General features: G+C 33.5%; 1 protein-coding gene across 1 annotated transcript; it reads right to left on the bottom strand.

Moving 5' to 3' along the window:
- Positions 1-11,602: 11,602 nt before the first annotated feature.
- FOBCDRAFT_266236 (uncharacterized protein) lies at positions 11,603-12,249 on the bottom strand. The gene is made up of 2 exons (XM_054707944.2): positions 11,940-12,249; positions 11,603-11,881 (listed from the first exon to the last, which is right to left on the bottom strand). The coding sequence occupies exons 1-2, from the start codon at positions 12,170-12,172 to the stop codon at positions 11,791-11,793; spliced, it is 324 nt and encodes a 107-aa protein (XP_054563919.1). The 5' UTR covers positions 12,173-12,249; the 3' UTR covers positions 11,603-11,790.
- Between the last annotated feature and the right edge of the window lie 4,425 nt (positions 12,250-16,674).

Genomic DNA, 16,674 nt, shown 5'->3' with positions numbered 1-16,674 from the left:
GCTAATCTATGCTTTCTTTTTTAGTCGTAGATTAAGATCTCTTCTTGCTTATTATGATTATTTTACTGTTGCTATTAGGGTTACTAGGAAAGGTAACCTAGCTAGTCCTCTAGTTAATATATGGCTTTTATTATCTAAGCCAGTTTATACTAAGTAGAATATCTATATTCTCTCCTAGAGGTATAATATTAAAGCTTATCTCTTAATTCTTTCCTTTAATATAGACCTTAAGGTAATTAATCTCTTAATTTATAATACTGTTATTATAATTAAAGTACTATCCTTCCGTATTTATAAGTTGGTATAATAATTATTTCTTCTTCTATAGTAATCCTAGCTTTATAATTATTCTTAGATTAATAAAGTTCTTCTTTGCTTTATAGTTAATCTATGCATTTAGCTATCTTCCCTTGATCTAAGCTTATAGCACTAGGTAATTAGGTTTATTATCTTATATAGCTCTTAGAGCACTTATAGGTTTAAGTCTCTCTTATCCTGTATTATTGCGTTCCTATGGCTTTATTATTATAAGAAGTATATGGCTTTTCCTAAGTTTGTAAGATGCAGTAATTTATAATCCTTATTATTATAGTTAAGTCCCTTATAGTATTTAGGGGTATCTTCTAACTTATTTCCTAATATTTCCTTATCTTCTGGTTATCTCCTTGCTAACTATCTAGTTTCTTATTTTTATTATTCTTTTGCAGTTAACTCTTCTTTAAGTTTATTACTAACTAGGACCTAATTAGATCCTTTACTAAGGTTAATAGGTTTAAGGATATATTCTTACTTTAAATATTCCTTATTATAGAGATACTTTTCTAGTCGTTTATAAGCTTCCTATGCACACTTGTCTTTTTCCCTGCGATTATATTTTCCTAGATTGATAAACTTGATCTTTCCTTTTTAGATTTCTTCTAAGGTTAGGGCTTTGAATTCTTTCTTCTAAGCTTCTTTGGTACTTCGTAGAGTAGTTCTGACTAGAATATCGTTAATCTATTAGAGTGCTTTAGGCTGCTTGCCCTTATTAGGGGTAGCTCCTTTCTCCTATAGACCTTTAAGGTACTCTCTGATTTCTTATTTTAAGAGTCTTTACTCTCTTACTATGCCTAGAGTCTTAGTTGCTCTAAGTTTTCCTTCTGCATATTATTATTGCTATTCCTCTTCTTCCTATATCTTTCATTTATTTTGCTATTTATTCTTCTTTATAGAATATTCTTGTATACATTCTTAATACTTAGCTTCTATTTCTATATATACTGCATGGCATTGATTTTTTAGTGTTTTCTTTCGTTCTTTTTTCTCCTCGTCGGTGCATTGCAGTATTATTAAGTGTCCTAGCACTGGTCTTTCTTCTTCTGCGAGATTCTTATAGTATTTGTCTAGTGTCTCTTGCTTATCTAGGAATAGTTCCCTAGGTTATTGGATTAAGCTATCTAGGTGTGGATTCTATTCCTTCCTTGGCGTATAGTCTCCATACAGGGCGGTGGTTTCTACTATATTATATAGGCTCCATATTATCCCTAGCATCTAGGTCCTAATAGCTATCTAGGGGTCCTGTTTATTAGTTACTTCTAGTATCTGCTTACCTCTATTTAGGTCTCTAGGTTTCTTAGGTTCTAGGCATTTATTAGTAATATATCTAAATTAGTTGTAGTTATAATATTTAACCTTAGATATATTGTAAGGTTTCCTATTATTATCTTATTATATAGCCCTGAGGACTATAGGTCCAGGCTTAGTGCTATATTAAGTATTAATATATTATTTATATCCTTAGTTAGTATTTTATTATTTTATATTTTACTAGGGGTTATATAATCCTCTGTGTTTTTCTACTTATTTTTCTCTGCGTTATTTATATTACTAATTATTAATTTCTATAGTAATACTAGTAAGTTTATTTAAATCCTTAGGTTTAGGCCTAATATTTACTATAGCATCTTTAACTTTAGACTTAAGTCCTAAGTATACTTATGCTATATAGGCTTCTTTGCCTTAGTTTAATTTGGCTGCCTAGTAGCAGTATTTAGCTAAGTAGTCTATAGCTAATCCTCTTTATTTAAGTTATTAGATCTTTATTTCTACTATTTATTTTTTATTTATAATTCTAAAGGCATTTCTAAGTTTAGATTTAAAATATTTATATTTCTTATAGATATATTTAGTTATTTACTTTTATTTATTTAGCAGGTTATTAATATAGTTGCAGATAATAGGTTCTATTATTTATAGCGCCTTATCTTTAAGGAATCCTATTCTATATTAGACTTATAGTTCTTTAATAGTAAACTAAATTAGGTAATATATCTAGTAACTCCGAAGACTAATAAGGAATCCTTATAATTTATTGGCGTTATTATTAAATAAGTCAGGCTAATAGGGTCTAAGGATTTCTTTAGGGTCTTTTCTGGTAATAGTAAGAGCTGCAGTATATTTAATATATTCCTTATATAGCTTCTGACTATTCTTAGCTGTCTTTCCGAGTGACTCTATAATCTCGGCGAGATTAGTTACCTTCTTCTCTAAAGCCTTGATCTTATTCTGCGTGATCTTGGTGTTATTCTTGGTGTTATCTAAGAGGGTATTATGTTATTTTCCTAGGTTATAAAGTCTTTTCTTAAGTTTCTTAACTTTATCCTTATAGGAGTTTAGGTAGATAGGAGGACTCTAAATCTTATCTTCTTCGTCTATTTCTATTAGAACCTCCTGTAGTTCTTCTATGAGGGGTTATACTTCCTTAGGGGGGGTACCATGCTAGGTATATCCTGCGGTCAAAGGGCGGCTTAGAGTAGTAGGTGCTATTACATAGATATTACTTAGTGTTTATATAGTATAGTCTAAATAAGAGCTATTAATATATAATAATTAGGTTTCTAAATAGGTAAACTAATCTATATTAGGTTTATATTTGCAGATAATATAGGGTATAATACTAAGTAATGCAAAGTATTATATCTCTTAATAATTAAGTAATATATATTAGGCTTATTAATATAAAGATGCTTTATTAATAGCTAGTAAGCTAAGTTCTATAAAAGTGCTAATAAATATATTTTATATACTGAAGTAGTTATATAAGGAATGATAAGTCCTAGGGTTAAATCGTTCCTGGCATATAGCATTCCTGGCGCATAGTATTCTAATATCTATTGTTCTAACATAATAAGGGCATTAGTTAGTTAATATAAGTTAGGTAGATCTCCTATGGCTAATGCCTTGTATGGGGTTTTTTATGGGGTATATATAACATAACTGCTAAGGTCGTAATAATTACAGCTTTCTAGGGTTAAAGCCTTTAATCTTAGAGATATAAATCCTTATTTTATAGAGAGCTTAGTATATTTAAGTATCTAATTAGAAGTAATATATATTTATACTATTAAGATTTAAGTAATATAATAATAAAAAGAGTTTTAAAACTTAAGTTAAATATTTTTTTTTATTTTCTTTAAAAATAGTATATTTATTTATTAAAAAGATTATATTTTAATTAGTATTTAAATTATTTATTAGAAGCTTTTAATTATTACTTAAATATATAAAATTACTAGTAGTATTAATTATTTTATAATTTAAAAGTTATATTTTATTTGCTATAATAATTAACTAGGGCTAATTAAGCTTTATATTATTTTAAATAAGATAAAGCTAATCTTTAGGCCTTATTATTATTTATATTTATTATATTTAATAAGCTAAGCTTATACCCCTAAGACTTTTAAATACTTAATTATAATATACCTCTTATAGCTATTTAAGTTAAAATATAACTTAAATTTAAAATTAAATAAAATATAACTTTTACTTCTTAGGCTTTAATTATAATTCTTAGACTTTTACCTCTTTTAGGTATAATATAGTATATAAGTAAGTTAGCCACCTAAGTAAGTTGGCTAATATACTTTTTACCTTAAAAGCTATTTTTTAAATAATTCTTAAAAATTAAAATTAGGCTTGAAATAGCTAGGATTTAAATAGCATATATATAAGTCCTAAAGTAAGTTATATTAATTTTCCTAGAATTTTAAAAAACATCTTATATAACTATAAACTTTAAAGTCTATTTATATTATAAAATATATCATATTTTAAGGTTTTTTATATATATTAAAATACTAAAAAATCTTTTAAATATACTTTTTAATCGAATTAATTATATTAGTTATTACTTAAATAACCTTTTTTTTTTTAAATATTATTTTCTTTTTATTCTCTTAACTTCATATTTTTACTATTACTTATTTATTATAAACTAATATATTTTAATATATATAAAAATAAGTATTTTACTTTTTCCTCTAATAAATATTACTTAATATAGTTAATAAGTATACTAGCCAGATAAGTATATTAACTAAAATTCTCTTTTTTTATATTTAAACTATTTAATTAATTAATTCTTAACTACTTAATATATTATAATAATATATTAAGTTAATTATAATACTTTTAGTAATTATTATAATAGTATTTAATTAAATAGTATTTAAAACTTTAATAAGATTAATTTTGTAATAGGCTTTATAATAATTAAAATAATAATTATAGGCTTAAAAAGATAAAAAAAACCTAAGATTAATATAGCTTAAAAATTAAAAATAAATTATTATAATTATAATAATTAATATAAAAGGTTAATTAATTATATTATTTCTTATTAGTTTAGGCTAATATTATTTTATAAATTAATATTAAAAAAATAACTTTTTATTTAATTAGGTTATTATAATAAATTAAAATAAGTAAATTAATAATACGTTAAATCTTAATTAATTAAAGTATTTTAAGTAATTTATAATTAAGTAATTAAATACTTAATATTATTTTTAAATTTTTAATAATTATAAAAATTATTATTTTATTAAGTTTAAAAGATATTAATATAATTAATAAGTAAGTAGGTTATTTAAATAAATAAATTACTTTCTTTAATCTTTTTAACTTATAACTTAAAAGCTTAAGCTATAAGTTTAAAAGGTTAGCTTTTACTTATTAAATTCCTCTCTAAATAGCTTAATAATTACCTAATAAATTCTTATATTATACCCACCCTTATTATATATATTATAATATTAAATACCTAATTTAATTAACCTTTCTTAATTATTACTTTTTAATAATTTAGTTATTACTTATATATTAATATTTTTCTAATTAATTCCTTGTAATATATCTTATATAATTATTATCTCTTTTTTTTATAATTTAATCCTTTTTACTTTATAATTTTAACTTAGTATTTTATTTATCTCTTAAAGATTATAAAGCTTAGCCCTTAATAATTATTTTTAAGGTCTTTAAAGCCTATAATATTAATAATTAAGTAGCCTTCCTAGGAAGTATTAGGGTTTATAATTATATATTAAGCTTTAAGATTATAATGTTTAGGTTAAAAAAAGTAAATTTAATACCTTTAAAACCCCCTTAGATATTACTTTTTATAAATATAAATTAAAAAGTAATATAAAAGGCTAAGAAGAACTTAATTTTAAAAATATAAGTTATAAGGTATTTAATTAAATACTTTATTTTTTAATTATAAGCCTTTTTTAATATTATAAAGTATTTAACATTAAGAGGCTAAAAGAAATAAAATATATAAGTAAGTATATAAAATATATTAATTTTATAATCTTAATAGTATTTCTTAAACTTAATAAAGTAATAACTTTTATAATTATTAAAGATTTAAAATTAATAAGTATTAATTAATTAATTAATTATAAATTAATTAAAGTACTTTAACTACTTAAGACCTAACTTATTATTTATTTATTTTATAATAATTAGTTTCTAACTATAAATAAACTAAGCTATACTAAGTTTATTATTAATAAATTATATAAAGTATAATACTAAGCTTATTAAAATATTATATCTCTTAATAGTAAATTTAATATATATTAGGCTTAATTAATATAAAGAAGTTTTATTAATAGCTAATATGCTAGAATCTATAAAAGTATAAATAAATATATCTTATATATTAAAGGTAGTTATAAAGTAACCTATATATTTATTATATAATTCTAAGAAATATTAGTATTTTTAAAATAATTATTCTAATTAAATCTTAGTAGTTATAAATAAAATCTCTTAGGCTATAGTAATTATATATAATTAGTAAAAAATATAAGATATATATAATATAACTACTAGGTTTATAATATATAAATATTACTTAGTATTATATAATATAGTTTAAATAAAAGTTATTAATATATAATAATTAGGTTTTTAGATAGGTAAACTAGTTTATATTAGATTTATATTTATAAATAATATAAGATATAATACTAAGTAATATATAGTATAATATTTCTTAATAATTAAGTAATATAGTTTAGGCTTATTAATATAAAGATACTTTATTAATAGCTAATAAGCTAAGTTTTATTTACTACTAAATAAATATATATATATACTAAGAGATATATAAGTTAAATTAGGTTAGTTTAATTTTATTTATTTTTTCTTATTATATAAGTTAAATAATATATATTTAACTTACTATGAGGTTGGTAAATATTTACTAGAGGAAAAAGTAGGATACTTATCCTATATATATTAGAATATATTAGGTTATAATAATTCTTTTTTATTATTTTAAATATATAAAAGTTAGCTAAATTTAGTATTTAACTTATATATATATTAGTTAGTTAAAATAAGTTAATTAATAAGATTAAATTACTTTACTTTAAAGTTACTCCTCCTTTATAATAAGTGCTTTTAAACAAGCTTTATAGCACTATAGTATTTCTAGCTTATAAGTATCTTCCACCCTCTTATACATATTATATACCTTCTTACCAGTATTATCCTTCTTATACTTATTTAGAACCATATACCTCAGGACCTTAATTATAATATTAGGTTGCCTAACCTTAATTATGTCATTATATCGCCTGATTTCAGTTGTGTTATTCCCTGGTTTCCTTATCTTTATTTTATTTACTTTCTCTACTACTGCCATTCTATGCTTCAAGGCCTCTTACTGTGGTTTGTCTATGGCTCCTGTGGCTGCTGTAGCTGCTATAGTTTTAATGTATCTTACTTCTGCTTCTCATGTAATTCATTGGCCTCCTGCTGCTTCTTACTATATCTATCTATAATCGGCAAAGGGACAGGTTAATATAGCTCAGGCACCTCTAGGTCTATCTTATAAGGCTTAGCAGTCGGCTTAACAGGGGCTTTAGCAGGCAGCTCAGTATATAACTGCTAGGGTCTCCCTAGCTATAATATATTAAGTCTATTAACTTAAGGGGTAGAAATACATTAGGATGCTTTAGGTATATCTGGTTTATTTAAGGTTATATTTATATCCTCTAGTATAGAAGGCATTAGGGTTTTATTAAAAAGATTCCTAGGCTTTTTTAATTTCTATACTTTAGGTTTAGCTATGGTTTTCTCTGGCTTTTTTTCTAATAAATCTTATATATCTTTTTATCTCCTAGTCTTTGGCCCTAGTTACTTTGCACTTAGTTATTAATTAATAGTAGTAATAAGTAGTTTACTTATAAAAGAAACTTCCTCCTTGGCCTAGTTTATAGTAGTTATAGCATTAAGGATTAATATCTACTATAAGGTTTAAGTCACCTAGTATAACTATTTTAAAAGTAAGGTTTTATAATTCTTTAATACTTAAGTTAATATAGCTTTTATTTATATTAAGATTAAACTGCCTAAAAAACATATATATAAAGTTAAGCTATATTAGTATTATACTTAGTTCTTTCCCCTTTATATTTATTACTATAAAGGCTAGTTTAAGAAGAAAGGATTTTATATATAACTTATTAAATATATTAATTATTAGTAGTCCTCCTTGCTAAACCTACTTTACCTAAAATAGAATTATATTAGGGATTTCCTATAGTATATCTTAATCTGGTAATATAAGGCCTTTTTTAATCTTTTTATTCTAAAAGCCTATTAATGATACTATCTTACAAAGGTAACTCCTAGACTTAGTATTTATAAATATATTTATCCTAATGCCTTTTATATCTTATAAAGGTATTTTAAAGCTTAGGAAGGGGAATAAATAAAGTACTACTAGTATTAGCTATATAAATACTCCTAGGGGTTATAAAGAGGTATATATTAATTAATATTAGCCCTTTATATATTTAACTAAATTAAGAACTAGAAGTTATTATCCTTAGGCTTATATAAGATTACTAAGAAGGCTTTCTAGTATTTTTAATAAAGCTAGAGTAGGTTTTATCTTTTTAATTAGCCTTTTTACTTTAATATATCTCTTAAGTATCTTAGTATTAATTATAAGATAATATATATTTTTATAAAATATTAAAATACTAGGAATAATACCCCTAATAGCTAATATATTTTATAGTAATTTAAAGCTATCCTTTTTACTTAATATATTATTAAATAAGGTATTATTTTTTTTTTTTTTATATAACTTCTTAGTCTTTTTTACTTTATATTAAAGCTATAAACTAAAGAAAATAAGTAAAGGAGGTATTTAAGAATTATTATAAACTTAGGTTAATACTATTAAAGATAATATTATTCTAAACTTAGTATATATATCTCTAGTATATTATTATCTGCTTATTGATATAGGCTATAAGATATTTAGCCCAGTTGCCTAATTTAATATCATGCCAGAGACCAAGGAAGACAGCGACTTAACGCATGGCACTCCATATCGAATCTCGATGGAAAATTTCTTATTAGCCCGCCTAGCACCCGGACGATGTGCGCCGCAGAAAACAGTTATTTCGAAGTGAAGCCCGCGCAATGCTCTCTCTCGCCCGCGTTCCTCAGCCACGTATAGGATCCTTTCAGTTTCATGACGATTGCTATATCAGATTAACGAACCGACCATTGACGTGTTCAATCATGATATTCGAGAACGACGGTACACCGAGAATGATTCAGAAGATGGAAACATACTCGTGCACAGAGTCCTTCGCCTCCGATATGCTTTCATACCATGACAACCGTCTCCTCAGTTACCCAAACATAGTCTACGATGATGGAGACTGTCGCGGGGGCATGGCCGTAAGAACTCTGCTGCGAGCATTGTCTTATAAATACGTCAAGAAAGAGGTTCGAAATGGGCCACTCCTCTTCAATTCACTGATTTACATGCCAGCAATATTTTCGTCGATGAAGAATGGAATGTCACTTGCTTCGTGGATCTAGAATGGATTTCTGCTCTGCCCGTGGAGATGCTGGCCGTACCCTACTGGTTGACTGGTTGCAAGATCGACGAGATAGAGGGGGGACTATATTAACGAATTTAATCAGGTTCGGCAAGAATTCGTGCGCATTTTTGAGGAGGAGGAAAAGATAGCCCCTTTTTTGACGCCAAAGCGACCGAGTCGTATGGTGAGACCAACGAGCAAAGTCCAAGACACCGCGCGGCAACTGGAAGACACCGCCAAAGAAACGCAAAAGGCCACCCGGCAGACGACGCGAACCATGCCGGCCGAAGAACAGATCGACCGACCGACCGAAGTCTGAGAGAGTAGCGGCAGTGGCAGCAGTAGCAGCGATGGAAGGGCAATACTGCAGAAGGCGCTGGATCTCCTGGGGGAGTCGCGCAGGGAGACTAAATGGCTGCAGGAAGCGCTGAAGGAACAGATGGAGATGACCAGGAAACTCAAAGAAGCTGTTGCAAAGCAGGAGGAGATAATGCACAAGAGGGGCAAGCAGATAGTGGAAATCAAGGAACAGATAACCGAGGAACTACAGCGAGCCCGTGAGCAGCTCGAAATTATTACTACGACTACAACGAACGGACCCCAACGATCATATGCTAATATTATACGGCTGATACCATTTACGCCTCAGACCGATCCCAGGGCCGCGACCTCGACCACACCCCACAGACACGCTCTACTACACGATCAACGTTTTAAGAACAGAAGATAATGACGCCAGGCCCTTAGCCGAGACGATCTAAGCGACAGTCGAGAACCAAGTCCGCGCCGAACTAGACAATCCCACTTGGCGATGCCGAGCAGTCACTACCGTAGGGACCCAAAGAATCCCCACCGCGTCAAGATCACCTATAGAGACGAGAGCGAACATGAGATTATAAAACGCATAGCAGAAACATAACTGGCCCCAGGAGCCTATACCCTACAGGACAACCTCTATCCTACTAAAGTAAATAATATTAACTATATAGTAATACTAGACGAGAGGAATAACATTTAAGCAGAGGTCACCGACATCTTTGGCCAGGAGAACAACACCGAGATCGCAAAAATAGCATGGCTCAGCAGGAGAGACATTCCTAAGGCATATGGCTCGATGATCGTATACCTCAAAGCGGTCAGAAGCCAGGCGATTCATCGAGGAAGGGTTCTTCGTGGCTGGAGGAGAGTCTGGCACCACGAAAGTGTTTGAACGACGTGACTGCCCCAAGCAATGCTACAACTGCCAACAGATCATGAACCGAAAAGCCTACCAATGCGACAAGCCACAAGTCTGCAGCAGATGTGCCCAGGTGGGCCACCATCACGGTGGGTGCAACACGAGGACCAACAAGAGCGATGACTAGGCTGGGAGGAATAAGGCGCAAATTGTATGGGCTTGGCGAGAGCAAGGCAATGACTAGCGAAGTGCAGGTATCTTTAGCTTCAGAGCCCTTTGGGCGTTGGCCTACCGGGGGTAATAGACTTGCGTGTGTGTGTGTGTGTGTAGTGTCTCCCCCGACAGACTCGTTTCTGTCACACTACTTTTAGATATATTTTTGGTACATATTATTATGTCGGCAAACAAGATCGGGATGATCAGCCTTTGAATGGACTCGTCTGCGCTTCAAGGTGTGTAGCGAGCTAACGGCGCGTGCAATGGAGTAACAAACTTTAGTTGCACAGTGAGAGAGCGAAAATTAGGCGAGTGTCAATGTGTATCACCTGCCTAACAAAATGGGTCTACTGAGCTCAACCATTCATGAGCTCGCTTCTGACAAGATTCTGCCTTAGACGGCCGCCAAATATCGCGGGGTTAAGTTTTTCGGTCCGCTTCGTACTGCAATAACATGTCATTAGTGTCTCATTCTAGCAATCAAAACTTCAGATTACAACTAGATAGAGATCACGTTTTCTTCGAGTGGTAAAACAACTTTACCTCCTTCACCCCTATTCAAGGTAGCATCAGAGTCACGGGATAAAAAGCTAGCTTCCAATGGTGGTCGTGGTACGATGATGCTCTTACGGTCACTCGAATTCTTGGGGCATCCGATAGTTCTGGCTCCTTGCTGGTTTACCTAGTACGCACTACGACTATGGTGACAAAGTAAAGGACGGTCAAGAACTGGAAATAAAGCCCTCTTGGCGGGAGCGAGTCAACATATGGTTCAGTGATAGGCCACTCGCTGCGATAGTGCCTCTCTTTGCGGTTGTTGGTTTATCTGTACCGTTGCTGTGGGTGATTTTCACACTGAGGAGGCTACAGGAGGAAACGTCTGAGAACATGGGCCAGGAATACAATGGAAAAGATTGGGGTTTTGAACAGATTGTGTCTGTTGTTTTGTGTATTCCTGTTGGAGTTGAGATGGCGTATCGGTGGCGGTTCGCACCAGAATATGTAAAGGATGAATGAATAAGAAATGAAAGTCAGGGACAATAGTTATTCTTGAAGCCTAAGCTCATACAAATCAACTTTGTCTTTTGTTTAGTTGTATCAAATTTAAGCGGAGATCAGTCTCTTCTAAACCCCCAACATGCACCTCAATACGTCTGAGTCATTGCATCTCCCTTAATGATTTCTCAAGATGAAGTTGGCTCAACTGAGTTAACTTTAATTACGTGAGCAGTACAATTTGTTGATACCGGTAAGGCAATGATTAGGGGCGTTTTTGCTCTTGTCATCGACTAACATGCAGGATTGACTATTTGACGTGTTAGCTTGATGTGATAAGGCTGGCAACCAGATTACGGGATATATACCTGTCCTTGCCGAAGGTACAAAAGCAGTCCTTGTCAGTCTTCCCAGAAGCGATTGATGAGCGAAGTCCGCTTTTGTTGATATTGACCGTCTTGAGATAAGGGTAGCAATCATTCTTGCAATTGCCCTTGAGGTTAAAGTCATCACAGACTTTGACGTCGCAGCACGCGGCGGCAGCTATATCAGCTCCAAGGCCGAGAGTGAGGAGGGTAGCGGAAAGAGTGGTGAACTTCATGTTGTCTGTTTGAACTGAGGAGTTTGAACTGAGGAATGAGGTGCTTGAACGGTTGAGTCAAGTACTGCGGCGACGAGACTTCTATTTATACTGTGTCGGTTATTCTCCAACCCCTTAGCACAAGGACTCTCACTGACCGAGTTTTCATAAGATAATAACAGTCCTAGTCACTCCATGCAATACGTCGGGCATGCTTCCCTGTCAACCTGTCTCGACCAACAGACCGGCGGTAACAGAGTGGATTTGATCCTACCCCCGAGAGCCCGAGGTGCATATTCTCGTCCGAAATAAGCTTTTCTGCTCAGGTTACGTATGCTTGTTCCCAAGAAGAAAGAGAAAAAAAAAGAAGAAAAAAAAGAAGAAGAAGAAGAAGGTTATGAGAACCGTCGAACCGCGGCGTTGAGAAGTCCTACAGTGCTCTCTGCGAACATGTGAAGCCTTCGCTCAAAACTCGTGTATCCCAAGATCAAAGCCTGGAGAGACAGTGCTATCAGAGCTCTGCAGCTTCATCGTGCATTAACTTACAGCTCGTATTACACAGGTCTGTTGGTTGAAGTCGTCAAAAAATGAGCCAAGGATATGGATCCTACCAGCACCTTCGGCGGGCCCCCTACTTCCTAATCTGTCTGCCCGATACCATGATTGGTTCGGCTAGAACTTAAGTTAGCAGACCTTCCTAAGTTAGTTGATGTGTTGGTACAGTTCCGTGCAAAAGTTCTGATACTTTTCGTCCTTAACCCCGGTTCATCAGGACTGGGAAATCTCTATTCCGACAGAACTTGTTGGTAAAGCTGCAAAGCTATTACAGTCAGAACCACACTCAGCTCACTACTCCTCGGTGGATTCATACTGCCACATTCATCCACCAGTCTAGGCATAAGGATAAATTATTTTTGGTGTTCATTTTAACGCAAGAATTATCTACGTAGATAGAATTGACACCTATTAAATATATTAATTATAATATTTGACTTGGGCTAATTCTAAAATCTAGATGTGTAATAGGAAGACCTTGTGTGCGAGCTGAGGGGTTAAGGGAGACTGTCTGAATCAGAGGAGTGGCACTCGTATCATCTAAGCCAATAAATAAAGTAAGGCGAGCGGCAAAGGTGGATAGCGAAATCTAAGAGTATATACATGATCCAATTAAATGCTACTTTTAGTCGCACTTAAATCTCACCACTACTACTCGGGTAGGGTCTAGAGACCGGCCCCCCGTGCTTTCCTTTCCACCGCAGGTGCCCGTGCTTGTCGCACGGGGGGTACGGTAACTAGGCAAAGGGGCGGGTGAATGGGGAATAAATTAGATACCTCATTTTTTTATATAGCCCCACCAAGAAAATAAGTCACTCCTTTAGTTGAATTATCCCTCTTTACTGCACTAATAATGCCCGCGACATATCATTACCCCTCACAAATATCACAACGAAATCACCACTTAATATCCTTAATACTAATAAGGTAATTACTTTATTCAGTTATAATAATTGCAATTTCTATTTAATTAAGACAATAAATACATTAATCAAAAGCCCTAAACTGGCTCGTACTGCAGTACAAAAATATATCGATTCTGACACTGAAAACCCTAATATCTTGCAATATACAGCTTATAACCTTCAGACGCAGACTATCGCAGCTATCAAGCTTCTAAGGGAAGGATATTACTCCTTAGCCGTTAAAGCTACTAAGGCATAGAGGGTACCATATAAAAGGTTACTTTCTCAATAAGATGGAAAACATCCTATCTCTTAAAATGGCGGCAACTTCACGCTTTTTTCGCCGGAAGAAGAGAAGGCGATCCTCGCTTAGTGCTAGCGCCGCGTCACTTAGGGACATCATATACAGATACATACTCTTCGACAGTATGCTAATTCCATCCTAAAAGCAACTAACCGGCTTCCAACGGCTTCCAGATACTAGGCAAGACGTTTTCTAAGAAGATATTCCTCTATTCTTCATAGAAAGAAGAGTTCAACCATCGCAGTACAAAGAAAGGCAATGGCAAACCGAGCTAACATCAAAGAGTGGTTTCGCAAGTGGCATGATTATGCGGAAAAAAGCATAGATTACGAGGATGTGTAGAACATCAATGAGACAGGCTTCTAGATCGGTTGTCATAAAAATGGGATATTCCTATGGGCTTTTAGGGAAATCAATAAGCCTATCTTAACTAATGCACATAAGACAATAAGCATCACGATTATTAAGTTAATATTAGCAAAAGGATGGGTTATTCTAGCGTTTATTTTTATGCCAGGCGTACAGCTGCCGTCTCGGTGGGCTAACAATCGCCTTGAACCGGGCACAATGATCATTACAACACCAAACGGCTATATCAATGATATCTCCGCGTTAGAATTCTTTAACCACTTTAAATGGCTTTCCCGGACTTAGAAAATTCCAGGAAAAAGAACACTATTACTGGACGGTTATAAGAATCATTTTACTAAAGAGCTTTTCCAAAAAGCCTAAGATGCAGGCGTGGTGTTATTGCCTTTCCTGCCTCACTTAATACATATCCTTTAACCGCTAGATGTAAGGCTATTCTATATATACAAGCATTAGCATCAGGAAATCCTTCTTCGTGAGATTGCAGATGGCGCTACAGACTTCAATAAAGCTGACTTTTTATTCCATTTACAGGAGGTACGCGCGCATACTACTAAGAGAAGCACTATCATCTCATCTTAGTAAAAGACCAGCATCTATCCCTTCGATCCTAAGGTTATACTAGCCCATATAATAAATCCCTTATTATCACTATCTTTAGAGGTAGCTGAAGAGTCGTTACCTGGCTATATCTTACGAGGGTCCTCTTCCACCTACAGCAGCAATAGCAACTCCAAAATAAGTAAGGAAAACGGCGTTCCGCCGTCTTATAAGGTACACCATTCGAATTATCACGACCAGGAGATTCAATTAATATTAACACCACCTCCGCGCATCAACTAGATCGAAACGAACACGCCGGAGCTCAAGTTGCGACAAATCCGTCAATGCGAGGAATATGTGGCCCTCAGGATCAAATACTTAATAACCTCGGGCACGCCTCTGACTCCCTCAGTGTCACATGTCAATGAAAAGTTGCAGAAAGCATATACAACTCTCGCAGTCAATGGGATTACTGCGACTCAGGAAATGCGCCGTCTTAAGGAGAAGAACCTTAGAAGGTCTGCCCAGGATCAGGGGACCACCATACTAGCAAATTACAGACTAATTACTATATACGATGCCAGACTCCGCGTCGCAAAGGATCAGCACAACCGGCTGGCCGGTCAGGCGGCCGAGGAAGCTCGTATGCATACTAAAGAAGTTAGGGTTAAAGTCGGGTATTTACAACGATGGATTGCAGCGGTCAGGAAGATGCTCAGGGCTTCTTTGAAGGATCTACGGGCTGCTGATCTATACAGCAGCCAGCCGACTTATTTTTAGAAAAGGAAGCTTGTCACAGCGGCCGAATTTTATATAAAAGAATAACACCAAGATTATATACGGTCAACGGCAGTGATAGGGTCAAGATACCGGCTTCACCGTGAGCTTCTGGCTAAAAGTAAAGATTCTAAGGTAAAAGCAACTAATACAAAGGAATTAGAAAGTCAGGAAGCCCCTAGAGTATTTATCTTTCACTGGAATCCCCAATTCCTTCTTCCATTTAACTATGACTTTAATATCGTAAAGGAGGCATTAGAATTTATTATCAGTGACAAGGAAAAACGCCGCTCTAATCGGAAGAAGATATCGTCAGAAGCTGACGGCTTAGAAATCGTTAAAGATGATGAGGAAATAGATAAAGATAATGAATATGACGATGACAATTAAGAAATAGTCATTGGGGATACTATTGAAGTCAGTTAGGGCGAGTTCATTGTCCTAAAGGATGAAGAAAATACCGAATAGTCGTGATGGTTGCTTGGTGTTTTGGCAATATGCATTTTTGGTAGGGGTTGCAAATGGAGGGTTGGTCCGGTCACAATCATATAGTTATCCGTGGGCAAGGAAGTACATCTAATTTGGTGGGGCGCACATATAAAAATAAGGTAGCTTAATTTCCCTAGTCAACCGACCCTTTTCCTAGTCACCATACCCCCCGTGCTAGAGGCGCGGGCACTTGTGACTAGATGGATAGTACGGGGTCGGCCGGTCTACAGGCCCTACCCGAGTAGAAGTAGGAGGTTGGCGTTGATGCCAGGGTCATTAGCTGCTGTTTAAAACAAGAGCTGACCGAAATGGAGGGGCGTGGGAGTAAAGGAATAGAGCAGGCACCGTTATGGTGTTAGCATTTAGTATAACCGTCTCTAACTGTGTTACGGCTAATAACGGTCGATATGCCAAAACGGTGGAAAGCGGAACCTGTCGAGGCTGGTTCTCGGAGCTATCAGAATCGCATTATCACGTGTATATACTAACCCGGGATAACATCGGCGAATCTCTGAAATTTTTTGCCAAGACCTGGCTTGACTATGGAAGACTCCCCGTCAGCTCTCCCATAGTCAAGCCAC

Source organism: Fusarium oxysporum, chromosome XII (genome assembly GCF_013085055.1).
Source record: "Fusarium oxysporum Fo47 chromosome XII, complete sequence".
NCBI classification, from domain to species: Eukaryota; Fungi; Ascomycota; class Sordariomycetes; order Hypocreales; family Nectriaceae; genus Fusarium; species Fusarium oxysporum.
This window is presented reverse-complemented; position numbering and strand designations above follow the sequence as displayed.